Genomic DNA, 27518 nt, shown 5'->3' on the forward strand with positions numbered 1-27518 from the left:
CTTTGCATTCCCTACCATCCAATGGCAGGCGGCAGTATTCGGAGGCAGCCAATAAGGCGGAGCGGGGTCTCGTGAGGGGTGTGCGTGTGTGCGGCGGTTAATATTTGAACGTGGACGGAGGAGAGACTTGCTGAGGAACCTCGAGAGTTCGGAGCTGGAGCCCGGAGAAGCAGCTTCCCTCGGAAGGCGCCTCCCCGCCCCCCCCCGGGCCCAGGCCGTGCGAGAGGCTGAGGTGAGCGGTTGTCGCTTTGCTTTTCCTTTAGCTGAGCCGGTTCTTCTGCGGGGCAGGGAAGCCGAAGGGTGGCGAGTCTCTGCTTTCTCCCTGTTCGTTTTTTTTTGGCGTGGAGAGCCAGTTCTTAAGCGCGCTTAAGCCGGTGGACAAATACGGCGCTAGGGAGGGGCGAGGCTCTTGCTAACCCGTTTGCTCCCGCGAAGGGAATGGCAAGAGCATAAGAACCTACACGCTTCTTTCTCCTCCCACGTTTTTGTTTGCTTGCAGTTGTGACACGCAAGTAGACAGTGGAGAGTTGTGTGTGAGAAAGAGTGAGCTAGATGCAGGTAGCAGGCGGAAGCCTGCCCGATTACTGCTGGAATCCAAGGCTGTGGCTATGGGAGAAGCAATATCCTCTGGGGTGTTAATGCTGTGAACCCCTCCATCGTAAGCTCAGGTTGTATATACGTGTGTAAATAAGCCATATATCCTAAAGACTGTCTCTGCTGTCCCCCATTCTGAGGAAACATGAACCCAGGGCAAGCACCTGGAACCCCTGGAATCTTGCACCACTCAGATTGGGGTGGCCTGCAACCGTATACTGTCAGGTTGCTAGGAAATATACCAACAAGCCATCATTCTACACAAATATCCTCATTGTTTTCATTTCTCTTTATCACTAGGGTTTGTAATCCTGGAGTCGTGCGCCTAGGCGCTGTTGCCTTGTGTGCATAAAATACAGTCTACCATGTCTTCCGATGGGAGCGAGTGGGAGCTGAGCAAGGAGAATGTGCAACCTCTTAGGCAAGGACGAGTGATGGCTACCCTACAGGAAGCTCTGGCTCAGCTGGATGTTTCCAGCCATACAGCCATCCAGCAGCAAAAGCGGTAAGCATAGTATGGTTTGTCTTTCTATCCATTAAGACAGAGGTTTTCAACCTTCTTGAGTCCACTGCTCCCTTGACCAACTACATTCTTTCTGTGACACCCCTGTGGGGCTCAGGAGCCCAGTTATGTCAGCAGTTCCCTCAGCCTCCCACCCTCTCCTCTCCCTTCTCCTTGGGAGTCTTCTGGGCTGCTGACCCTGGTCTCTGAGCTGCCCCCCCCGCCCCAAAGAGAAATGCCGCCTCACGCCACCCCACAGGGGCCTGCGAAGAGGATGTTCTCAGCCTTAGTGGCTCAACGGAGACTGGCCAAAGGAGAATGTGAGGCCAGCACCTTACATCGATTGGCAGCAGCGGGTACTACTGGGCCTGCATGGCAGAAAGGCTCTCCTTCAGCACCGGGCACTCAGCTCCTAGACCAGTGTTTCCCAACCACTGTTCTGTGGCACACTAGTGTGCCGCGAGATGTTGCCTGGTGTGCCGTGGGAAAAATTAAAAAAATCGAAAGATAGCTTCATATCCGGAGAGGCGGCCTTCAGGCGAGTTTTAATTTTAATTTTCCTTCTCCCACTTAATGCCCCACGCTCGCCCGAGCAGCTTGCAGTCCTCGGTAACCACGGCAACCCGAGGGAGGGGAGGGAACAGGGAAGTCGAGGGCGGCGGTGAGCCGCGATGACGTCAGTGGGCCGCGCCGTCTCGCCCTGGCACGGTGTGAGAGCCCCGGCTAGTGGCGCGAGCTTCGGAATAAGTGGGATCCGCGTGCGCGAGACCGAGATCGCGGGTAAGGAGCTCAGCCCTGGGCAGGAGGAAGCGGGGCCGCGCGTGCGGGCCACATCCCCACAGAGAGCGAGCCTCCCCCGGCCCACCACTCCGGGCAGGTCCACTCGCATGAGGGGGCGGCGATGGCGACGGCCGGCAGCTTGCCTGCAATGCCATCCCTCGAGCAGGCGAGGAGCCCGGAGGCTACCAGATGCGAGTCCTCTTTCCCACCCTGCTCGGGAGTCCAGAGCACTTGGTCGCATTCAGGATCTAGAGTGGGGAAGCGGGGCTTGTGTCTGGGCTGGACACATTGGGCTGCCTGTGCCGCTCGACCTGCGGGGAGAAATCAGGGTGGGAGTCACGACTGTGAGGCAGGGCTGCCAAGTGTGGCAGAAGAGGACACGGCCGTCGCACCTGTCCTTAGGTAGGAGCTTCTTCCGTGTCGACCTGCTGCCCTAAAGTCTTGGCTTTTTTCTTGGCTTTTTGGCGGTTGGCACAGAAGGCAAGGGGGAGGGGAAAAAATTGAAACTTACATTTTCGTGCGTCCCTCCCGGCGTGACGCTGCGCGCTGACGTCACGGGGCTGTAATGGTGGTGTGCCTCGAGATTTTTTTCATGAAACAAGTGTGCCTTTGCCCAAAAAAGGTTGGGAAACACTGTCCTAGACAGGCATTGCGCAATTAAGCACAAGAAAGTCCAGTGCAGCGCCTGCCTGCCTGGCCTCCCATTTATCTGTCCATTCCCAACAGCAAAGGCTGGCGGACTGGCTGGCTGGGCTTCCTCACGCACTTGCTTGCTTACTCAGAGGCTACCTCAGCACCTGGCAACCAACACCCCCTGGCCAGCCCCAGAAGCACCATTCACCTGAGGTGCTTGTAGCCAGGGCTTCTGCAACAAACAGCCATGCAAGCCTTTGGGAGGCAGAGACATGAAAGTGTATCAGAGGAGCGAGGGAAGGAAAGAGGAATGGAGGCCAGTGTTGCCCACGGCACCCCTAACCATCATTCAAGGCACCCCAGGGTGCCACACCTTTTGGAAACCACTGCCTTAAGGTCTTTGTTTTTAAGTGGCCTTAGATTCAAATAGAAATCAAACATGGCCACCTCTCTGCCTTTGCAGCCTGCAGCTTTTCTTCCAGCTTTGGGCTTACATGATTCCTAACTCTGGCATTTTTTCTTTCTAACAGTTAAAGGAGGCCCACCCATTTGCCCTCTGGCACAGTCACTCCCTTTGTTCTCTTAAGGATCCATAGGGCCATTACCAGGCTGACCTGGCTATTCCAGCAATTGAATCTGCACTGGATCCAGGAACCTCATATTTACATAGGCTACTATAAGCCAGCTATAAGAAGCTATCTTGTATTCATTCAGACCATTGGTCAATCTAGTTCAGTATTGTCTCCTTCAACTTTCAGTGACTTTTGATCTGAATTTTCCTAGCCCTGCTACCTGAGATCCAAATGGCACAAGTTAGTCAAGTAAAACATTGTCTGTTCTCCTCAAAATAGTATTTCAAACAAGCTAGTCACTATTATAAACCTGGAATCTTTACTACCTTTGAAAAAGAATTTTCCAAAATGTGGTATCTTGATAATCAAATACTTTGTATATAGTGAGGAAAAGTAGACTTAATTGAGGAAAAACCTCTGATGCTAATTTTTAAATTATGCTAAGAAATGGTAAATATATATTTCTAGCTACTTAAGTATTGATTACTTTAATTCCAGGGAATTTGAATCTGAAATTCGCTTTTATAACGGAGATGATCCACTGGATGTCTGGGACAGGTAAGCTTTTGTGAAGGGGGGGCATTATTGGTTTGTTGTGGGGGGGGTTATTTGTTCTTGTTTTTATTTATTTTGTATTTATATCCTGAGGTCTTCAGATGATCGATGGATAAAATAATAATAATAATAAAATGAGAACATGGGCAATTCTCAAATAGAGGTGTCATTTCCTTGTGCTCATAATTGTTCTGATATCTCTAGGTATATTAAATGGACAGAACAAACCTTTCCTCAAGGTGGTAAAGAGAGCAACCTTTCTGCTGTTTTGGAGAGAGCTGTTAAAGCACTGAATGAGCAGCAGAGATATTACCAAGACCCCCGCTATCTCAGTCTCTGGCTTAAATTTGTGAGTGATAGATATATTATTTGAATTTTCTCATGTGTATTCTGTTCCAGCTTGCTGAGCTCTAAGCCTTGTCAGACTGCAGTAGGTTACTTTATGCACTGAACATCAGTAAGTTTCATTGACTTTCTTATTCCATCACAGAAGTTATTGTACTTCATGAGTTTTCTTGAGGCAGTTCACTCCACATGAACTGTCTCCATTTATGGGAGGATGTGTGCATTCATTTGCACTGGCTAATTCTTGCCCATGATGAAATCACACACGCGCCACAGCAAAAAAGTTAGATTTCATGGGTGGGGAAGGAGGAGAATCTAACCTTTACCTAGTTGATCCTCTCCTCTGAATCATCCAACCGTATCATGTTTGGACTTAGTTTTCCAAAAGAGTTTAATACTAATAGGACATGTCTCTTGTACTGCATCTATTACAATATCAAAACCGTACGTCTCAAAACTGATGACAATGCCATGAGACAGGCTAGGTGCTAAGCAACTATTTGCATATCACTTTCACAAAATATGGCAAGTGCAAAAATACTGTTTTACATATGCTGCAGTATTCTTCAAGAGGTAATGTAACCCTTAACAATAAATACAGAAATACTTGGAACAGCACTTAGTGTGGATTCAAACGCTTTTATCCCGAGTCCCAGATTGGGAAGAAGGCAGGAAAATATATTATTATTATATTTGTAATACAGTGGTGCCCCGCAAGACGAATGCCTCGCAAGACGAAAAACCCGCTAGACGAAAGGGTTTTCCGTTTTTCGATGCGCTTCGCAAGACGAATTTCCCTATGGGCTTGCTTCGCAAGACGAAAACGTCTTGCAAGTCTTGCGATTTTTTTCGCTCCCCCCCCTTTTTCTAAGCCGCTAATAGCCTTTTAGCCGCTAAGCCCTTAATAGCCGCTAAACCGCTAATAGCGCTAAGCCGCTAATAGGGTTGCTTCGCAAGACGAAAAGACTCTAGACCGCTAGACGAAGAGACTCGCGGAACGGATTAATTTCGTCTTGCGAGGCACCACTGTATTTATAATTTATAACAACATAACATGTAATAATAAACTGAGAAGGAGCCCTGATTAAGCAGGTGGTTTATATATATTATACATTTGTTGTTGATTGTTAATCACCTTTGAAATATGTCTCAAGACAATGCACACAATATAATACAAATGGCTTAAGAACAGTACAAAAAATAACAGCAGATGAATTAGAAAATAAGGAGATGCCCATGGTAGGGACTTCTTGAATCAACTGGGGAAGCTTGTCAGAATAAAAATGCCTTCAATTGTTTCTTGAAAGTGTAGTAGATAGTGATCACCTGCCATATCTCAATAGGAATGCTGCTCCACAGAACAGGGGCAACAGGGGCAGATACACTGAAAGCCCTGCTCCTAATTACTGTGAAGCAGGCTTCTGATCTCTTTGGGACCTTTAGGAGAAACTCTCACACTATATAAGGGATATGGTGATCTCTTAAAAATCTGTAGGTGCCAAGTAGATTCTTAAGAAGCATTCTTCCTCTCTCTCCATCCAGGAAGGGATGCTTGCTATGTCATGTGTGAGTTATCTAAAAACTAAGCATGTTTTTTGCTTTAGAAACATTGTTTTAACCATATGTAAACATAACCGTATTAATTTCTACTTGATTACAATAAAACCTCTAAGCAGCTTACAAAAAATAAAAATAAGCCAAAAAAAGAAAAGACTAAGGGCTAATGATTTGAATTTAAAATTGCTTCTCATGTTTTGATGAGGGCCAGTTTGAATGTTGAACACAGGTCAGACTGAGCACTGTTTAGTATCCTGGTGATCATTCTTATCACAGAATGAGAGTGAACAGCTTAAAGAACACTTCATTCTCCCATAGTCCAATGTCTCTGAGATCCCAAGGACTAGAAGTGTGCTTTGTTTTGTTCCATATTGCTGCAGAGCATTGCAAGTTGATGAAGTCTAGAATTGCTCTGAAAAAGAACATTTGTACCTCCCCCTTTTGATACAACAAAGCCTTACTTTTCTATTGCATTTTGCAGGGTAGCTGTTGTAGTGAACCGCTGGACCTATATAGCTATATGTACAGCCAAGGGATAGGCAAATCCCTGGCACAACTCTACATCACTTGGGCCGAGGAACTTGAGGCAAGAGGGAATTACCAGAAAGCTGACTTGATATTCCAGGATGGGTTGCAGTTCAAAGCTGAGCCTTTAGATAAACTAGAGTCCCATCACAGGTAACCTATCACAAGAGAGACTGGGCCTGTGGGAATACGGAAAGCAACCCCCCCCCCCAAAAAAAACCCCTAGTAATGTCGTTGACACTGCAAAGAACTTGCTACTTCTGTGTCTAGGCAGTTCCAGGCCCGTGTGTCTCGACAGGCCTTGCAAGATCTAGAAGATGCTGATGGGGAAGAGGAGTTGGGTGCTCTTGCTTCTGAACCCCAAAGAGCTACACTGGCAGAACTGAAGGGAAGAGGAAAGAAAATGGTGAAAGCGCCAATCAGCCGTGTAGGAAATGCTTTGAAGCGTAAGTGGAGCTTGGCTATGTTAGAAACAATTTTTTTAAAAATAAGATATTTATTAAGATTTTCAAAATATTACAAACTAAAGAAGAAGAAGAAGAAAATACAAAATAAAAATGGTTAAAAACAACTCAATCTTTCCATTACTTATTTTTCATTAGCTTGCTTCCCGGACCTCCTCACGCCTCCCTTTTTTGTATTCCAGTTCGGTTTGTTGGTTCAGCAAATCCTTACCCTCTTTGTTTATCCTAGTCTTTACTCTTAAAATATTGTAACGTTAAATTTTTTCCTATTAATAATCCATTTTTCATATTCCCTTATAGTATTACAGCTGAAAACCTATTTTAGAAACAATTAGTCTCACATGTGAACAATGAACACTTACCTTTAACCTCAGTGTCATCTTCTAGTTCCAAGCCAAGAACAGAGACTCCATAATTCATCTCAGCAAGCATCACATCGCCCAGGCTTTGCCATATTTGATGAGAACAGAGCTGTAGCTCCTAGAGCTGAGGTTCCTGCACTTGTACCACAGCCATGGGTTGTACCACCAGCAGTAAAGGCTAAGGAGAATGAACTGCAGGCAGGACCTTGGAACACAGGCAGGGTAAGGAAAAAGGGTGAATCTTCCCACTACAGTTGGAACATAATGGGTGCCTATGTAGGAATATCTTTCAAAAGTAAATGCTTATTTTGAGTGTGGGGAATTCACCTTCGCTTTCTTAATGTTAATCTTGGGCTCAGTCTAAAACTAAAGCTCTTCTCTCTCTGACTATTTCAGACCATTCAAAGTTTTTGGTCTGAGTATTTCCTGTCGTAATGTCCTGGTAGTTAAATCTATCTTGCAGTCCATTTTCATGCATCGCTGGTTAGCATGCATAAACCAGGTAGCATCTGATGTTTTAACCTTGGGTGTGGGATACCTCCTGGGCTTCTGGAGAATCTGCAGCTCCTGGTTATTCACTCTCTAGGCCTTAGATGGAATATATAAACACTTTCCAAAATGCTTTGCCATTCATCCTTGGACGAGAAATGTGTTCTGTGCATTGTTTTGCATAAGAAGAAATGTGGGGAAAAGAAATTTGTTCTGTAGGAGGCAAAACCCAAGGTATACTTTGCGGCTTGGATCAGAAGATTGAAGTCACGGCTTTAACTTCAAAGTAGTGGGTTTTACACAGGGACAGTAAAGGCTCTTGACTTGTATTTAGCTTTGATTTATCTTGCTATAATGAACCAATGAAGAAGAAATTTCAGTCTCTAGTGATGTTGCTTCCCAGGTTTTATATTTAGGTACTCTTGAGGAATGCTCGCAGGGCTGATATGGTGCACTTTTTTTTGTAAAGGGCTATCTGATGGAAGCTCCTGCCAACCTAGCAGTTCGAAAGCACATCAAAGTGCAAGTAGATAAATAGGTACCACTCCGGCGGGAAGGTAAACAGCGTTTCTGTGCGCTGCTCTGGTTCACCAGAAGCAGCTTAGTCATGCTGGCCACATGACCCGGAAGCTGTCTGTGGACAAACGCCGGTTCCCTCGGCCGGTAAAGCGAGATGAGCGCCACAACCCCTGAATCGTTCATGACTGGACTTAACGGTCAGGGTTCCCTTTATCTGATGGAAGTATCTAAAAGGCCACTATGACAGACTGGTGTGGTCATATGTGAACATACTGATACTGGTTTTCTTTCCCTTTAGCGTCCTCGGAACAATTTGGATTCTGCTACTGTCTCCCCTGCTGTAGTCCCCAGCTTTACTCCATATGTTGAAGAGTCTGCACAACAACAAACAATGTAGGTTTTATGCCTTTGTATAATAAAAACAAACTCAGTATTAACTAATGTTCAATCTTATGGGTTAGGAAAGGCCAGGACAAAAGTATGTCTTTACAAGATGTCAAAAGCAACTGATGATGCTTCATGCATGGTAAAGGGATGCAAGACAAATAGCAGGGAAATGCTTGAACCTGGGTAACACACCCACTCAGTGATATTCTGTAGAGTGCAGTGCTACGATTAAATGATCGTATGGGGAAATAAATGAGTTTATAGGTTTATAAAGGCACAGGCAGTATCACAGGTAATCTGACCCCAAGTTGTTGAGGGGTCTCTTGTGATAGTAACAAGACTTTGAACATGGCCCAGTAGGCAGTTGACTTCCAGTGCAATTCCTTCTGGTATAATCTCAACTTGACCACAGCATTCTGCATCAGCTACAGCTACAGCTCCTGGATCAGTTACCCAACTGTGATGTTATCAATGCTTGAATCACAATGGCAAGTTGTTGTCAGTGTTTGTAAAAAGCAAAAAAAAAAGAAGGAAAGGGTTCTGACCTCCCTTTGTCCTCGGACCCTTGTCGGCACAAAAGAGTCCACGAGAATATCCTTGCAGAGTTTTATTCTTAAAAGTCTTTGTGCAAAACACGACTGAATAACTATACACACCAGCACTAACAACCAACCAACCAAAACACCAGCCTCAGCAACAAACTAACGTTTCTCACTTATATATACAACTTGGTGCAGACCGCTGAGTCATGCTGACCCAGCTTTATTCGCATTAAAGAAACAGCGGCCATTTTAGCCGTGACAGTTATCCCTGTCCAGAAAAGGACATGGTTGATGTAGCAACTTATATTGATTGATGTTCCTTTCCCTAAAAGTTACGTTGGCTTTCATTGACAAGGATAGTTCTAGAACACCACTACCACCCCGCAAACACCCCCCTGTTATTTCTGAGGGAGTGCCTGGAACTGGGAACCACTTGCCCACAGAGTCTTCCTCTTAAGAGAATTCTGTTTCAACTTGCTGGTCTGCATCTTGCTCATCACTGCATCCAGGACCAGTTCAAAACAGTCACACCCTCTCCTGATTCAAATGTTGCAGAGAAAGAGCTGGATGTCATCAGTTTATACTCCTAATGAGTGTTCCTAGCTGCTTCAAATAGGTATTAAATTGCATTGGGGACATAATAGCACCCTGTAGCATCCCACATAACAACTGCAAGGGCATGGGTGCATAATCCCCATTAACTGAAGTAGAACACTGAAACGCAAACAAAGTGCCACCAACCCTCTGCTCACAGGGACAGTTCAGGAGGATACTGTGACCAACAGTATCAGTAGCTGCTGAGAGATCAAGCAAGAGCAAGTGTTGCACTTGTCCTGTCCCTCTCACAAAGAAGGGCATTTATCAGGATGACCAAGACAGATTTCGCCCTTAAATTGCTCCTGAACACATAGTAAAATTTTAGTTTATAATTTGATTCGTACGAAGTTGAGTATGTTGCTATACCATATCACCATTTCCTCCTTTTGGTTTCAAACATTTGCTTGTTGAACATGACAGTAACTTCCCAGGGATATTTGTGTTAACATAGTTGGCAGTTTTAAATACCAAAATTACAACCCCGTTTACTTGTTCCATTGCATAATCCCATACCCATTAGATAGAGGGCTCGTCCTAATAGTTTGCACTTAAGTACCTGGTCCGATCCTCACTCTTGCTTCATACTTGCCCTCCTTAGGACTCCTTGTAAAATAGAGTCCAGCATAAACTGTGTACTAAGCACTTGGAAGCCTGGGAAGGAGGAGGATCCCCTACATCGTGTGCAAAGCCATCAACAGGATGGCCAGGAGAAGAAAGAAAAGCCAATGTATTGTAAAGAGAAAGTGTATGCTGGAGTGGAGGAGTTTTCCTTGGAGGAGATCAGAGCTGAAATCTACCGACAGAAAGCAAAAAAGAGAAGAGACGGTATCTATTAGAAATGGGCAAATACAGGAAAATCTTCCAGTGTTGCTTAATGTTAGTCAGAAAATGTATAGATTTCCAGAGCCTGTGCTAGTTTCTTAGAAAGAAATTGGTTGAAAAGCACTTTTGGATCATGTTACAAGTCAAGGAAATGCTTTCATCATCAAATACTCTATTTCTTCAAAGAATTCTCGTCCTGTAGATTATTTTTCTAAGCTGGGCAGAGTGTACTGTAGTGTCCTGTCTTGTCTGCTAGTAAGCTCTTCTGTGTAAGTCTATGCCTTGGGGCAATCCTCTTTCTAAACAAAAAAACAGAGATGGAAGCTGAGTTAGTCAAGGAAGAACAAAGTATGTTCCCCCTTTCTCTTTACTCTAGAATACTCAATGTGTAAATGCCTTACGGTATTTATTTGTTCAGCAACCTGGTTTGTATAGGATCATTGCAGGCTTCAGTTCAGTTTCCCTCTCCTCTGAGAAATGTATTTCAACTTAGTCAACAACAGAGTTCCACTGCATGTTGCAGGTGGTAGGAAATAAACTTGACATGGGACTAGCGTCCATTTTCTTTTCTTTTGGTGGGAGCCTTGTGCTTCAGATGTGCAGTCCCTTTCCCACCCCAAGTCTACAACAGGGCAACCTGGGAAAAGGGTTGGGACTATACGTGGTCTTTCTAGCTGTGCTTCTATTGTGGAGAATATGTGGTGATTTATTACCTTCTTTCATACAGAGGAACTACAGGCCTTAGCACAGAAAAAAGCTGAGTTACAAAGGAAGATTGAGGAGTTGGAGAAGATGGGGAGAGAGCAGCAAGGAAATGATAAGGTAATATCCCACCTTAATTTCTGGTAGGCTATTTGTTTGCAGTGGCCTTTCTAGAGCATATGGGACGTAATTTGGAGTATGGTTTGTGAGCAGATTGTTCTCTTCAACTATTTCAGCAAGTAGTGGAGCAGGAGCCTGCAGGTGTGCCTTCTGACAAGGCAGAGGCTGAGATTCTGAAGCATCCTTTAAAGGAAAGACAGCTCTCTCTGGCGGATGATGAAGCATTTGTTGAAGAATGCCCTTCAGATGTTTTTTCATTGAAAAGGTAAAGTGGGAGTTGGCTCTGGAGGAAAGAAAATTCTGTTTTTAAATTGTCAGATATTTAAATGATATGCCAGTTCAAAATATGTTTCAGAGTGGTGTGGGGTGGCTTACCATATTGTCTATATTGTGATCTGAACGGTGCCCTGTATTTTTTTTTAATCCAATGCTTTCTTTATAGCAATCTTGATCTGGTTGGAAATGTTCCACACGAGAAATCAAGTTCTAGTGGTAAGTTTTGTTCATAGGCTCCTGCTTGAAGGAAGTCTCTTGACTTTCCTCCTATGTGTTCAATAAAACCACTTAGAGGTTTTAGTTACAATTAAGCAGTATGCACACTCTGTTAAATGACTGAGGCTAATTTTAATCATTTGAGGAGCAGCAGGAGGGGGCAATGGGCAGTGTGTGTCTGCCTACTTGTTTTTGAGGTTTTTCTTTACCCTGATGGAATAGAATCTGAGACTGCCTCTAATCTTTCTTTCTCATTTCCCCCTACTTCTCAGTCCCCCCCTGTCACTTGATCCCTATGTCTACTTATGCTTAATCTCTTTTGGGTGACCAATATTTGACTAATTACTGATACTTAATAATTGTTGAAGCCTTGCTTGCTCTTTGACTCTGGGCCTACCGCTTTGGGGTGCGACTCTGGAAGGCTTCCCATAAGGCCCTGGACTCACAGAAGTCAGCAACCCATCTTTTCTTTCCAGTATTGTTCCTTCCTGCTTTACTTTGCTTTGATTCATCCTCACCCTCACAAAAACAAAGCAGCAAGCAAAAATGAAAACTTGAAAGTTGCTGGTCACAGTAGAATAGCTTGTTTTCCTCAGATGAAAATGAGTGCAAATACATGAAATGATAAAATTGGTTCCTCATTTGACAAGAGGGAGTCTCCCTTAGCTCAAATGCATTTTGTAGATTAACTGTAGGAGCTAGCATGTTTATCTAAATTATTTAACAGAAGTGTAGAATTTACAGTTTTAAAAACAAAACCCATTTTGTTTCTTTTAAAATCTATTCCTAGCAACTGTGAGATCCGTAAAAGTGTAAGCATGTGACGTATGTTAGGCCAAGAGAACATCTAGTCTGAGTTCATCATGTTACTCTGTCTAAGTCTTGCAACCTTTTCATCAATCAGGACAGTAGATTCTATGTGTGTTCATTTTCCCCTAACTACCTTTCCTTATTCTCCCCCTTTTAGTTGCTAGACTTGCCATTTTCCTTTTGTGCGTCAGTGTCATAGGAAGAACTTCTTCCTGCACAGAAAGCTCTAAACCTTTTACAACAAACAGAATTTAAAATGGCTGAAACAGTTGCATTCCTTCACACACGTGTTGCTTTGAGAACTTCTTTAGTGGATACCATGTGCCTCCTGCTAAAGGTTTTCATCCTCACTGTTATAGTGAAACTTGCTGGTGAGCTAGATGGTCAGCTGATGTGAAGATGGGCTACTGGAACTGGCTGATTGCACTGCACCTTTGCAATGTGTTCAGTAAAAAGTATATTCTCAAATAACTCCAAACAGCTTTTAAAGTCTATTGGCTCTCCTCTCCACAGATTTTGAGATTCCTTCTGCAGTGAATCCTTTGACATTTTCTATATTTGTTGAGGAATCTGCATCAGAAAATGCGAGTACCAGGTAACTGTGTGTAACTAATTTCTCAGCAGGAGACAGAGTGATCTCAATTTGTGTTAAAAGCATTCTATGTTGGGATCAATTTCATGATCAAGAAAATTCATTGATCTTTCTTTATGCTTTAATAATAATAATATTTTATTTATACCTCACCCTCCCTGGCCAGAGCGAGGCTCAGGGCGGCTAGCACCAATGAAATTACAATAAAACCTAAGGGGGGGGGGACAAACAAATAAACAAAAACCAGTTTATTAAAATACGGGTTATACCACCTATAAGTTTTTTTAAAATCTACGTGTAGAGCTGTATTTGTACAGTATGTTTGTAATCCTGTAACCCAGAAGAAAATGAATGCAAGTGGTGAAATTCTTGAATGGAATGAATTGACTTTCGAAGTCAACCTGTTCATATATTTGTTTTTTCCTTTAGTCTTTCTACTGGCCCTCCAGTGGTACGTTCCAGACGAGTTCTTGCTGTTCGCAAACCTTCAGAAAGTATAACTGCCAAGGAAAATATATCCCCTGAAAAATTTGTAAGTTTTTCATAGCTTAGAGTCATTGAGATCTATGTAGAATATCCTGTTACTTCTTAAATGAAGGCATACACATGAACACTTGTGGCATCTTGTCACTAAGGACCACTTCACACATTGACCAAAGTCTACATATGTATGCACTGCTTACCTTTAAATATATGCCACCCATCATGTGTGAAGGATCTGTTGTGTTAAATCAGTTTCACACCAGTGTAGACTTGCAGGGGGTGGGGTGGGACAACTCTGAGCTGGGTCAGAACACTAAACCAATTTTGTCTGGCCTCCAGCAACCCTATGAGAGTATAAGTGTGAGAGATAAATTTCAACGGCCTCGGTCCTGTATACCTGAAGGAGCATCTCCACCCCCATCGTTTAGCCCGGACACTGAGATCTAGCACCGAGGGCCTTCTGGCGGTTCCCTCATTGCGAGAACTGAGGCTACAGGGAACCAGACAGAGGGCCTTCTCGGTAGTGGCGCCCGCCCTGTGGAATGCCCTCCCTTCAGATGTCAAAGAGATAAATAATTACCTGACATTCAGAAGACATCTTAAGGCAGCCCTGTTCAGGGAAGTTTTTAATATGTAACGCCGTACTGTTTTTAACACTGATTGGGAGCCGCCCAGAGTGGCTGGGGAAACTCAGCCAGATGGGCGGGGTATAAATAATAAATTATTATTATTATTCAACAGTTTTAAAGATAATTCTGTTTCCACACTTTAATAATAATGTTCTGATTTCAGTAGCCTAGGCATTCCCAAGGTAAAGCTCTTATTTCTTGAAGCTGCTGCTGTTGACTTTGTGAAGGGGCTGGTTTGTCTAGTGCAGGGGTCAGCAAACCTTTTCAGCAGGAGGCCGGTCCACTGTTCCTCAAACCTTATGGGGGGGCCAGACTATATTTTTTTGAGGGGGGGAATGAACAAATTCCTATGCCCCACAAATTAAATAAAAGCACACAATCTACTCATGTAAAAACACACTGATTCCTGGACCGTCCGCGGGCCGGATTTAGAAGGCCATTGGGCCAAATCTGGCTTCCGGGTCTTAGTTTGCCTACCCACAGTCTAGCGTAATTCCTTCTGGCTTTCAGGACTAGTATCTGAGAAGAGCATGTCCCCTGAGAAATCCAAAATTGATACTCCCTGACTTAAGACATATGGGTGACCTAATTCAGACTCCATCCTAAGGATGTTTGTTTTAAGAATGTTCAAATGTTTAGCTGTTTGTGTGTTGCCTATAAAACCCTTGTTCTGATGCCCCTTGTGGCAGACTTTCGTAACTGGTGATTCAGCTAGAATAACCATGTTAAGTTGAGGTCTGCCCTATTGCATAGCTGCTATAAATTTGGGTCCCTTCTGGATGCTGGACTTGAATTAATTTCCCTGGTTTCATGTTTCATTTAGAAGGTGGTCTCTTACCTGGGTAATGAGCAAAGTGGTGCAGAAGTAAATTCTTACCATAGATGTACCTGCATGCTGTTCAGCAGGTAGTTGTTGTTTTTTGGACAAAATTTCTGAAAACAAAAAATACCTTTTGGTGGTGGCTATTATGTGTTTCTCTCTAGGCTGAACTCAATGGAATCGAACCGTTGAATGAAGATGCAATTCTCACAAGCTCGTATAAAAACAAAACCCTTTGCCCTAATCCTGAAGACACCTGTGACTTTGTTAGAGCTGCCCACCTGGCATCAACCCCTTTCCATGGGACAACAGAACAGAGAAATCAGCTTGATGACAAGCTTGAAGACAAACCAAAGGAAGAACATCCAGAATCTAAGCCTATATCTCTGAGCCAGCAGACAATTCTTAATGAAAATCAATATGCTGAGGCCCTCTCTACGAAGAAGCTGAGGTACCCGAAGAGGATTCAGCGGGCTTCATATGGTTTTATCGAGGGTGGGACACATGTCTGCCTTGCCATCATATACTAGGAACTGCATGATTCAGTGTTCCATGGTGGCTCAAATTTTTCAGTGGCCCTCTTTGCCTACTGGCAACCATGCAAGCTGCAGCATGGAGTCATTCTTCCTATATACTAAGATATTGCTTACTATTTCGCTCTCATTACACATCTATATTTTTTTTGCCTGTAATGCCTTTTTCTCTCTCTGATTCTTTTCCAAAAACAACTTCATTTTCTGTGTGTCCTGTGAGAATTTTGAAAGCTTTAACGGATTCATGATACTGAAAACTCAATCTGCTTTGATGCTATTTCACCTCCAGGTTTGTATCAAAAATGTGGTAAGGAGCATGGGTGATGAGAGCACAATCTTGAGGCCCACTCCCAAAATAATCCTGTGCAGAATCCTGGGGTGAAATAGCTTCTGAACAGGTTTCAAGTTGGACAATTTGGTATGAATATTGAAGCACCTGTTAATATTTTCTTTAAAAATTGAACTAGTTCATTTCTATTTATGCTTTATATCAGGGGTGACCAACTCCCGAGGTACTGCGGTCTACTTTAAGAATTAAAATCTGACAGTGATCTACCCCTGTTTTTGGGGGGTTCCGGTAAAAGTTGTTGACTTTTTTAATGCCCATTTAGTTGGGGTTCTGTTTGGGGGGGGGAGACTTTTAAGGGGGAACGGGATTAGTTGCTTACCAAAACAGCACTGTTGAAAGCGTTTTGCCTCGCAGCAAAAACTCCATATTTCGTTACAGATATCAGGAGAAAATCCAGGCAGGGGAGAGGGGCCCGGGGCCAGGTGCTCTTAGGCAAAAGCAAAGGAAAATGAGTCCGCGATCGATTGCAACCTCCTGGGGATCGACCAGTCAATCCCGATCGACCTGTTGGACATCTCTGCTTTATATTATGCTTTTGAAACTTCTTTTCATTAAAGGGATAGGATCTTAAACTGTTGCATTATGAATTGTCAAGGGAGTATGAATAAATCTGTCAGATGCAAATCTTAATATCTTTCCCCAATTATGTATAGCCCAATTATGGAGGCAAGTCAGGAAGATACCATTTCTTCAGCATCTTCAGTGTCTACATGTTCCCCTACACATATATCCACCATTAAATTTCAACAAATCCCAGAGAAGCTGGAGTTGGGTCATACCTCAACTGATGAACTTGTCAGTGATGTTGAAAATGGCTCTAGTGAGTATGCTGCTGATGACTTGCTTTCTTCCTCCAGGTTCTTTATAAATGACCATAGGGAGTGGGTGGTGCTGTGGTCTAAGCCACTGAGCCTCTTGGGGTTGTCGATCGGAAGGTCGGCAGTTCAAATCCACCCAGCGGGGTGAGCTCCCGTTGCTCTGTCCCAGCTTTCTGCCATCCTAGCAGTTCAAAAGCATACCAGTGCAAGTAGATAAATAGGTACCATTGTGGTAGGAAGGTAAATGGTGTTTCCGTGCTATCTGGCTTCCATCACGGTGTTCTGTTGCGGCAGAAGTGGTTTAGTCATGCTGGCCACATGACCTGGAAAGCTGTCTGTGGACAAATGCCGGCTCCCTTGGCTTGAAAATTGAGATGAGCAGCGCACCCATAGTCACCTTTGGCTGGACTTAACCGTCAGGGGTCCTTTACTTTTTTTACCTTTACCTTTATAAATGACCGATGGCACAATAAGTATTTTTATCAAATGACAGTGAAAAATCAGCTAAAGCTAGTAGTGTAAGCAGAGGTTAAAAGAGAAGTGATCTTAAGTGTTAAGGCAGAAAAAGCAGAACTGATTCTAGAACAAAAATGTTTAAATTGCTTGAATGATTGAATTTTGAGAATGTATTAGGAAATAAAAGAAATATTAATATCTTCAATGGGGAGAGATGCCCATGCAGTCCTTATCAGTAGTTGTAACTTGTAACTGATAGTTTTGCTTGTTTGCCTGTTTTAGGTTACTCTCCTGACAGGCTGTGGAATGCCGAGCAGCGCAAACAACTGTTGCAACCCCTTCCAGACTTGTTGACAAAGTCTCCTGACTTTAAATTGGAGGCTCAGCCTATGCCTTGGATGGAGCTAGGAAAAGAAATTTGTATTGGTAAAGATAATTAGATTTTTTGTTATGCTAGAATTCTTCTGAGCAGCCTAAAACCTGTAGCCTAGTTTGCACATGCTGTTTCTGATTTCTTTTTATTTGAAATATAAAAAATGTGCACACACAAGCTCTCAAACCAGTATGCTTTATTTTCCCACCTAGTTCACCTTGCTTGGTCTCATAATGCTGCTGTGTGGAAGAATAGTTGTCAGTAAACTTTGTAGTATTATGAATACTTTATTTTTCGCTCCATAAGACACACTTAGTTTTTAGAGGAGGAAAGGGGGAAAGCCCCATTTTTGGGGGGATCGGCTCACAGTTGTGCAGCTTCTTTTGCAAAGGGGAAAATCCCCTATTTTTGAGGATCAGCTCAAAGTTGTTGAGCTTACTTTGCAAAGGGAAAAAAATCCTGTTTTTATGGGGTTCAACTCACAGTTCTGTAGCTTCTTTAGGAAAGAAAAGGGAGCCGTTTCTACAGTTTCCAGACAGATAATCTAATCAGCCAGTCACATGTCGCTGGGGAAACAAACAGCCTCCATCTGCAGAACATTCAACAATGGAGGCCTGGGCAAGGGGGCAGGGCCAGAAAGGGAGCCAGCGATTGACCACACATTTGCTCCATAAGACATTTTTCCTGACCTTTTAGGAGGAAAAAAGTGTGTCTTATGGAGTGAAAAATATGGTATTTCTTAAGCCTAGCTTGTGGTATCTTGAATGGATTACTTATTTGCTTGAACTAGTATTTTGTTATGTAACACTAGCAGCCTTGTACTTGGCATTGCTCAGAAATTCTAAGAAATACCAAAACTAGTACAGTTTTAAAAGGTGAAGCCTCCAGCTTGACGCAAAATTGTCTAATTGTATCCAAGCAGACAAAAGCCTACACTTTGAGCTTAGGAACCAAAATGCAAAGTTTGGTTACAATATCTTAAGAGGTATCCAAAGGCATAGAGAACCCTTGGGCCATTTTCCAAAATACATAGTAGATAAGCAAAGCAAGCTGTAGCTGTCCGAATTAATTAAAAAATATGTGACAGCACCTGTCAATTCTGGGCAGGAATTTGATGTCATGGTAAGACAATTTATGTCAGGGAAAGCATTTTGGCTTGCCAGATGTAACGCCCCCCCCATCTCCACATGCAGTTCTGTAGGTTCCTTCCCCTCCCCAAAGCCTTTTTTTTGGGTGGGGGGGGGGAGCCACATTGTGCAAGTGGAAGTCCTTGCACAGTGCTTCTGCTGGTGGGACTCATTAGTTGACTCCTGCCCATTGTGAGGCAGTGATTGAAAAACATGTTATTTGCAAATTTGTAGAAAGGGGTGGATGATCTTATCCATGATTCACACTTCAGGTTTGAAAACATTAAAGGCAACAGAAGTCAGCTTTCTTAAATTTTTATTATCTATATTGTAGAATGTTCTCTCCAGAGATTGTTTTCAGCATGTGGTGGTCATGATTACTTCAGTCTTAAAATGCTGTTTCAACAGGGGGTGTAAAATACTCTATCACTCAGGAGCATCTGATCAGTGAAGGTGACAAGCTGTTTTCTGCTGTAGCAACCAGCTGTGCAGATGAAGACTCAAATACAGTTTTAATAAAGGTATATAAGTGTTCTCCTTATAGTTCACCCAACACAGTATCTTCACTACTCCTTTATCAAACCCCTTCATATTTTTGCTTGACTTGCGTTGGGGCCCTCTTATTTCTGTTCTGAAGAGCTAGATACCACATATTTCAATTTGTTGAAATCTCCAAGGTAGCTCCCAAATTAGGAACAAAAATACACAATAAAATGTTGCTGTGTTGATATTATAAAGTATCTTAAATTTACAACAGCATAAAAGCAGAAAGGCACCATAAAACCAACTTTGAAATGTAAGGGCATAGCCTATCCAAAGAGCAGCAGTTATAAAAAATCATAAGTTCAGTTCAGCTAATAGCATGTGAGAATAAAACTGTATTAACCTGGTGTCCATAACTGAGACTTCATACCAGTTGAAGTTTTCTTGGGAAGGGACTTCAACAACGCAGGTTTTATAGTAGAGAAGGTCTTATCCTTGATCACCTATGGTTAATGTGTTTGGTTCCTTTTCTTTTTTTTCTTGACTTCTTGGGGTTTTATAATGTTTAAATGATATACTATTTCTGCCATGTGCTGTTTTTACTAGTATTATCTTATATTTAATATTCTGAATGGGCTCTATCATGCTGTTGAAGGCTTGCTTGTTCCAGACATTATTGGTAGTGGGGTGTGTGGAAAACAGCTTTTAGCAGTTCAATTTAAATAAGCAGTATAACATAACTTTACTTTTCATTCAGCTGGGTGAGAGTCTTGATGAAGATTGCAAGTTTTAATGAGGAGTCCTCATGTTTTGATTTCTCTTTTTGTTTACCGTATTCTTGCATCTTCATGAAGGGGAACATTCTAATTCAGAACAAAATAAAAAAAATCCTTCCAGTAGCACCTTAGAGACCAACTAAGTTTGTTATTGGTATGAGCTTTTGTGTCCAAGCACACTTCTTCAGGTCCTTTATAACTTCCCTGTAAGATGTTTAGGTTGGGACGGGCCACTTTGCATTCACATCTCTTCCAAACTGCTTTGGTGGAGCTGTGCTGTGTTATCCAATATAAGTTGTATTGGCAGTAATTCTAGAGCACATTGTAAGCATGGATGTCGTTGGGTGAGATGACAGTATAAAAATGGGCTTCCTAGTTATGCTGTGAGGCCTGTCATGTCAGCTCAGGATTATAATATGCTGCATAGAGGCTGCCATCCAGCACAGAAGTCATCTGGATTCCGTGTGAACAATCATTTAGGTCAACTGTGCAGTTTCAACTATAGGTATTTTTATTTTCCTTCTGTTTAGGTGTATTCAGAACCTCTGCCATGGGACTTCTATATCACGCTGCAACTCCAAGAGCGTCTAGGCACTGAGTTTGATCAGAGCTTTAATGCAAACTGCTCTTGTTTCTTATTCCACAATGGCTGTGTGACTCTGCACAAGGGGATAAATGATTTTACTGTCCAGGTCAGTGTGGATAACCCTAGTATGATGGGCAGAGTTGAGGTGCATATTGAAAATGAGTCTGAAAATGTTGGTTCCACTTATCCTTCTCCATGTGGCCATGTGAGCATAGACACAACCGAGTGAAGAAACGTTTACTATGAACTAGGCAGTGCATAGACAGAGCTAGAAGCCATCTTCTCTAGTTTTCCCCACCAAGTGATTATAGGAGTCCCCCATATCCCTACCATAACTAAGCTGGAGGAACTGCAGTAACAGCATACATTAGTCTTCTGTTTATCCCTGCCTCCAATTCCTTCCCCGTCTCCTGTCACCTCCCATTTGCCTTTGTTTAAAGTGTAAGTCTGCTGTGGTTGGGCAGAAAGTCACCTCATTATTTGCATCGAGTATGAAGTGCAACTTGAATGGTGCCACATAAATAAATCCCTGAGTTTACAGTTTGCATCTTCAAGCAATACAGTGCAGGAAAAAGCCAAGCAGGACTTGCATGTGAGAATCAATCCTAAGGTGCAGGTGATATATGCATCTTCTTGGCCTTGTTTTCTGGCACTCTGAGATTTTCCATGCTTGTTATCTAGAGCAGGGGTCAGCAACCTTTTTCAGCCGTGGGCCGGTCCACCGTCCGTCAGACCATGTGGTGGGCTGGACTATATATTTTTTTGGGGGGGGGGGAATGAACAAATTCCTATGCCCCACAAATAACACAGAGATGCATTTTAAATAAAAGGACACATTCTACTCATGTAAAAACATGCTGATTCCCGGACTGTCCGTGGGCTGGATTGAGAAGGCAATTGGGCCGCATCCTGCCCAAGGGCCTTAGGTTGCCTACCCCTGATCTAGAGTATGACCGTAACCCCAATTGTACCAAAGCACATTGCTACAGTGTTGAGTGGTGCCCGAGTCATATAGTTAATAATGCAGATCCCTCTGCCCCCACCTAGTAGAATGCTGATGCTTATGCATGAACTCAAACGCTTCCAGTATAACTTGTGCTAAATGGTTTAAAGTACATGTTTCTGTTTAAATGATCCATCCAGAGTCTTGGTCATATAAATGCGGAAAAGTACAAGCGACTTGTTTTATCAGTGTGATCACTTGGTTGAGTAAGGGGAAGCCAATTCTGAGTCCTTATAATACACATTATGCTTGCTATTTTCTACGTTTTGACAAAATCACCCTCTTCAAGCCCAATAGGTTCCCACCTAGGATCAAATGTACCTGCTTGGACCATGATGGCATAGTACTGTAATAGATTATGTTGCTCTTTCCTTCTCAGGATATGATTCATACCCTGCCCCAAGAAGCAGTAATGTGGATTGTCAACAATCTTCTAGAAGTGGTGGAGAAATTACACAGAGTGGAGATAGTCCATGGAAATTTGCATCCAAGGACACTATTCTTGGGAGACAGGTTGGCTGCTCCTTTCCAGTGACCCCATACCCCACGCCTTGGGCTTTGTGCTTTCTAAAGTTAATCCTGAATTGATACAAGTCATTTGGATCAGGGTGGGAGGAGAAGGTGTTCAGATGGCTGGAATTTTAAATGTCGGATGTTTGTTTTTTACTAGTGCTGTGAGTTAATAGAATATGCAGAGTATTTATTAATATTATTATTAATATACTGTATCATTACAGTATCATAATTTAGAAAGTTGTTGCTAGTAAATTAAAGCTTTGTTGATTCTATTTTTGTCCTACCTTTCTTTGAGGCTTCTAAGCTGCTTGTTGACCTGGCTGAATCTTTCAGTAGCCTTTGATGGTCTTGATCATAAATATGTAGCTATACTATGCGCTTACTTCTACAAGTACCCTGGGGATGTTGGCTTTCAAATGTAGGAATTGTAGCAGAAATGGTCCTATACTGGTTGATGCCAACAGAGGGTGAGATTCTGATTATTCTACAGTCTGTAATGATGTGTTCTTATAGGGAAAAAGCTAATGTTGGTTAAGTGTACTTGCACTAATGCAATGGGACTTCTTCCTTCAACTCCTTCTCCCAAACCTCTGGAGAAGATTTTGCGGGGCAAATAAGGGGACAGAAGGAGAAGGAGCAGAAACGTTTTTTTCATCCATAGTAATTCTATACTGAGAACTATAATAGAATAATTTGCTGTTAGTGTAAACTCTTTTTAGTACCAGTTCTTAATACAAACACTAGAGGGAGTTAGCAGCATAGTGAAGTGGCAAGTGCAATGGCGCATTCAACAAACTTGTGTCCACACATCTTTCCTCAGAATTTGCAATCCGAATGCTGTTGCAGAGACCACCAGCGCTCTGAAAATAGTGGATTTCTCCCACAGCTTAGACCTTCAGCTGCAGCCAGCAGTGAATTCACTAAAAAGTTTTCCAATAGCTCAGACCCAGAACGGGAAACAGATTCTTGATGAAAAATCACTTCCTCACCAGGTGAATGCATGTAGCTGTAGAAAAATATTACTGATAGCCCTTGGCCATTATGAAAAATCAGATGTGCTGACCTTTTATGTAGATGGCATGTAGTCTGGATTTGTGGAGCTGTTCACACAAACCATGCAAGACTTTCTGATATGGGAACACCCCTTTCATCTCAGTCTTCATTTCTTCTATTGGCTGAAAGAAGGTGGCAGCCTACTTCTCCTGTTGTTTTATTCCCATGTGCATCTAATTGCCACTATTTGCTTTTTTATATTTAATTTGAAAGAATAGTTTTCTAAAAAAAAATTCTTGCATCACTTACTGGAAGACCCCATGATGACATATCATAGAAGCTGATAATGGTATTTCTGGAGTAGTTTTCTAATAATAATAATAATAATAATAATAATAATAATAATAATAATAATTTATTATTTATACCCCGCCCATCTGGCTGGGTTTCCCCAGCCACTCTGTGCGGCTTCCAAAAGAATATTAAAATACTGTGATACATCAAACATTAAAAGCTTCCCTAAACAGGGCTGCCTTCAGATGTCTTCTAAAAGTCTGGTAGTTGTTGTTCTCTTTGACATCTGGTGGGAGGGCGTTCCACAGGGAGGGCGCCACTACCGAGAAGGCCCTCTGCCTGGTTCCCTGTAACTTGGCTTCTCGCAGTGAGGGAACTGCCAGAAGGCCCTTGGTGCTGGACCTCAGTGTCCGGGTAGAACGATGGGGGTGGAAACGCTCCTTCAGGTATATTGTTTTACTGTGCAACTTAAATGATGTTGGGCGTTAAAACTGCAGGTGAGGACAATACCAAGTCTGACTAATGATGTTGTGATTTTAGGTGGACTTGCTTGGCATTGCAGACACAATACATCTAATATTGTTTGGGGAGCCCATGAAAGTTTATCAGGAGAAAGGCCACTGGAAAACTATGAGAGACTTATCTCAGTAAGTATTAGACTATTAGTTCTCTCTCCTATATTAGACTATTAGTTCTATCTACTCTATTGACTGGTTCTGATTCATAGTTGTAGAAGTGATAACGTCTGCCAGCTAATGGTATGTGCATGTTTGAGTTAGGACTACATGTATTGATCAGTTGATGAACAGAGCAAATTGCAGGCTCCATCTGCACTGTATAGTTAAAGTAATATCATACCACTTTAAACAGCAATGGCTTCCCCAAAGAACACTGGGAAGTGTGCTTAAGGGTGCTGAGAGTTGTTAGGAGATCCCTATTCCCCAACTATTTATATTGTAAAGTGGTGAGGGATGCAACTGAATTTCAAGCCAGTTTAATGTTTGATTTTCTGGAGCAAATTTATAACCACACCATTCTGGGTCAGGAAAGGCCAACATCTTTAGCTTGGAAGCCAAGGTGTCAGGGGCCAGACATCATCAGCTGTGATACCATTGCTTCTCTGTTTCCCAATGCCCTATACCCAGGGATGAGGAACCTGTGGCCCTCCAGATGATATATTCTGACTCCTTTAGCCTCAGCCAATATGGCCAATGGTCAGGGATGATGTGATGGAGATCTTAGGTGAGATACCCCCGAGGTGGAAGTTGTCCCCAGTTCTAGTCACCACAAAGAGATAGCTTAAGGTCCAAAACTGTTAACCAGTACAGAAGATCAAGCTTCAGTTCGTAGGCTTTGCAGATACATCTATATGCAAGTAGGAAATATTTATTTGCTCCAGCAATTCAAGACATAACACAGACTCCGACTCATAGACAGCACTCACTGGCTCGCCTTACTTATAAAGATGGCACTGGGCCATTGCCATAGTAAACTGACTTGGCTGACCTTGCACCTGCTGACTTATCTCAGACATGGAATGATATTTGTTTTAGATCTATAGTACACCAATCTTTTCTCTGAAGGAGGAATGTTAACATTTTAGACTGGGCTGGCTGACTCTGATGGGAATTGCAGTGCAGAACATCCATAGGGCATCCGAATGGTGAAGGCTGCCCAAGAGAGTGGTCTGCTGTGCAATGTTTACCAATCAACTTATCCTCTTTATTATATTTTGCTGTTTATTATATTTTGCTGTTACTCTTTATTATACTTTGCTGTTAATCCCCTACATAAGTAGAATCAAGGGGGTATATAGATGGTTGTGTGATGCAAATTGCCGCCTTTCCTTTTTGCTGTCAACTGGCAATCCTGGCAATTCCTGTTTAAGTCTGTTCCAATGCAGAAGAAAATCTGTTGCACTTTATGTGTTCTAAAGAGTTGGAACAAAGCTGCCTTTTTATAGCCATCTGCTTTTATAGATGGGCTTAATATAGATAGTTTTACATCAGCAGCCGTTCTTCATGGAGCTGGCTCATGGTGTGGGTGTGATGGGTTTGCAAGGAGCAGTATATTCGGCGCTTTCTTACATTGATTGGAAGGTTCAGAATATTGTAGAAAAAGAGATGCCTTTGCCAAAAGTGTTTGTGTATGTATGCAGGAACTCCTTGTTCCTGTTCTTAAATTGAATCTTAAATTACGTAGATAGAAGATTTACAGATAGGCAAAACTGACTAAGGTGTTTCAGTTAACACTTAACACTCTGTCTAGGCAAGCCTGGTTCTCTAAAATACAGATACTAAACACATTTGCACTACATGGGGTTTGCAGCTGCTGGTGTTGTTACGCTTTTTGTTTCAACTTGTTTCATTCCTGGTTCTTGGATGAGATTTTTCTTGAGAGCTGGTAGGAGGAATGCTTTAGGTCAGGGGTGAGGAAGCTGTAACCTTCCAGATGCTGTTGGACATCAACCGCAGCCAGGATGACCAATGATCAGGGATGATGAGGGTTGTAGCCCAACACTCCTGGAGCACTCATAGGTTTCCCATTCCTACTTGAAGTGTCACAGAACTCTCCCATGCAGAATTTGATTCCTTGTGCAAAGGTTTATGCTGAATGTTACCATGTCCTCAAAGATTTCCAGTGCTGCTGTTTAAGCAGAAAGCTGTAGGCTGACAAAATTGAGTGATCAAATATCAACTAATATTTGCCAAATTGCATTCCGTGCAAAAGAGTTTAGATTGTTGAATTAAGCACAACTATATTTTCCATTTTAAAGGGGGATGGTCAATACTTGGCATATACTATCTATGAAATTAGAAAGGAGATCTCTGCATGCCTGTAGCATTAAAGCAAGAACTAACTTTCTAAAGAGCTGTGTATATATATATAGACTATTGCTTTTGAAACGTGGCCGAATATTAGCAACCAGACTTAAAGTTCAAATTCTATGATACAATGTGCATATCTTATAAGCAAGTCTGAATTCTGTTGCACTACTCTGAGTACATATCTTGAATTAATGAAGCATGTGAATGCAAATGTGGTGTTGCCTTTTTTAGCCAGCGAAAATTATTACAGTATGGTTCTTGTACAACCAGTACACTTTTTTTAAAAAAGTTGGTTAACAGGTAAAAGGTGCATTGCAAGAGGCAAGAGCTGCAGTGAATATATACCTCCTTGGAGTTATTTGTCTTCAACTGGGCCTGCCCTTTGGGTAAACAAACTGAATGAAGCAATATGGCATAATGAAGCAAACAGTAAAGAGTGCGCAAGTTTTTCAGTTTGTAGCTCTGTATTAGTTACTGGCAACTAGCTGGTTTTTAGTCCTAGGTGATCTGCAGTAAATTTCAAATCTTGCCACATCCAGTCAGTGCACAGTTTACAGTATTACTGTAAATTATATTCTAAAATTTGTGTTAAAAGTTGTAGGCTAGAAACTTAATAATTTTATCTACTCTTAACTATGGACTCAAAATACCCTTTTCAGTGAAAATTGAGAGATTGACATATAAGCAAGAATCGTCAAGCATCCATGTGTGTGACATTCTGAATGAAAATTGCTTTCCTTTGGTTTTAGGTCTGCTGGCAGTGACTTGTGGAGTAAATTCTTTGAAAGAATTCTAAACGCAAAAGGCGAGTCTACAGTGCCTCTGCTGAGAGAGCTAAGACAAGAACTGACTGCCGCATTTCACAGTTCTTCCTCAGTGATCCCTCGGCAAAGCTGGAACCTCTTCTGACTTAGAGGAAATACCCTTCTAAGACCACCCAGTTTTTCTACGCCCCTCCTTGCTTCACCCTCCCCCACCCCAAGCACAAGTGAGAGTTCTTGCTTGATCTTCTTTTACTTTAAGCTGTATAAACAGTTGAAATACTGCTTGCATTTATTTCTTCATGTAAAAGAGCATTTGTAAAAGATGCCTTACTTACATGTACAGTTCGTCTATTCTTTGGAGGTACCTCTCTGTGCCACATTAAAAGCTTCCTTGTGTACAGCTGCTAAAATGTCTGTTAAATATCATTTCATGGCAGCTTGAATTCTTTATCCTTGCATTCTTATAAATACGTGGCCTGTTCTGTCCACTCCTTGTAAACACGTTTCAATAAAACTACGTTGTGCTCACCTGTATTCAGCCACTTGGATTTCAGAATTTGTCACCTGGTTGCTGAGCTTTTATTTTTTGGGGGGTGACTTACAATGGGATGAAATGTTATGCTGCTGGTGGCTCTTGCAACAATTTGCTTTGCCAGTTTATTTTGAGTAGGCAAAGCAACTAAAAGTGTGTTTGAGCTGTAACAAAATTCAAGAACTGAAATATCA

General features: G+C 42.5%; 1 protein-coding gene across 1 annotated transcript; it reads left to right on the forward strand.

The window, feature by feature from the left end:
• The first annotated feature begins 77 nt into the window (after positions 1 to 77).
• Positions 78 to 27326, forward strand: BUB1B (BUB1 mitotic checkpoint serine/threonine kinase B). Its single transcript, XM_083513495.1, has 23 exons — positions 78 to 232; positions 895 to 1099; positions 3580 to 3639; positions 3841 to 3985; positions 6020 to 6216; positions 6334 to 6509; positions 6915 to 7111; positions 8196 to 8290; positions 10022 to 10248; positions 10973 to 11067; positions 11169 to 11332; positions 11510 to 11559; positions 12883 to 12964; positions 13391 to 13493; positions 15058 to 15344; positions 16429 to 16595; positions 17332 to 17475; positions 18958 to 19070; positions 20339 to 20500; positions 21777 to 21910; positions 22734 to 22905; positions 23741 to 23847; positions 26778 to 27326. Exons 2-23 carry the CDS (start codon positions 960 to 962, stop codon positions 26935 to 26937), a joined length of 3177 nt encoding a protein of 1058 aa, XP_083369621.1. The 5' UTR covers positions 78 to 232; positions 895 to 959; the 3' UTR covers positions 26938 to 27326.
• Positions 27327 to 27518: the final 192 nt, after the last annotated feature.

The sequence above is a fragment of the Podarcis liolepis genome (genome assembly GCF_965112155.1).
Source record: "Podarcis liolepis genome assembly, chromosome: 1".
NCBI lineage: Eukaryota > Metazoa > Chordata > Lepidosauria > Squamata > Lacertidae > Podarcis > Podarcis liolepis.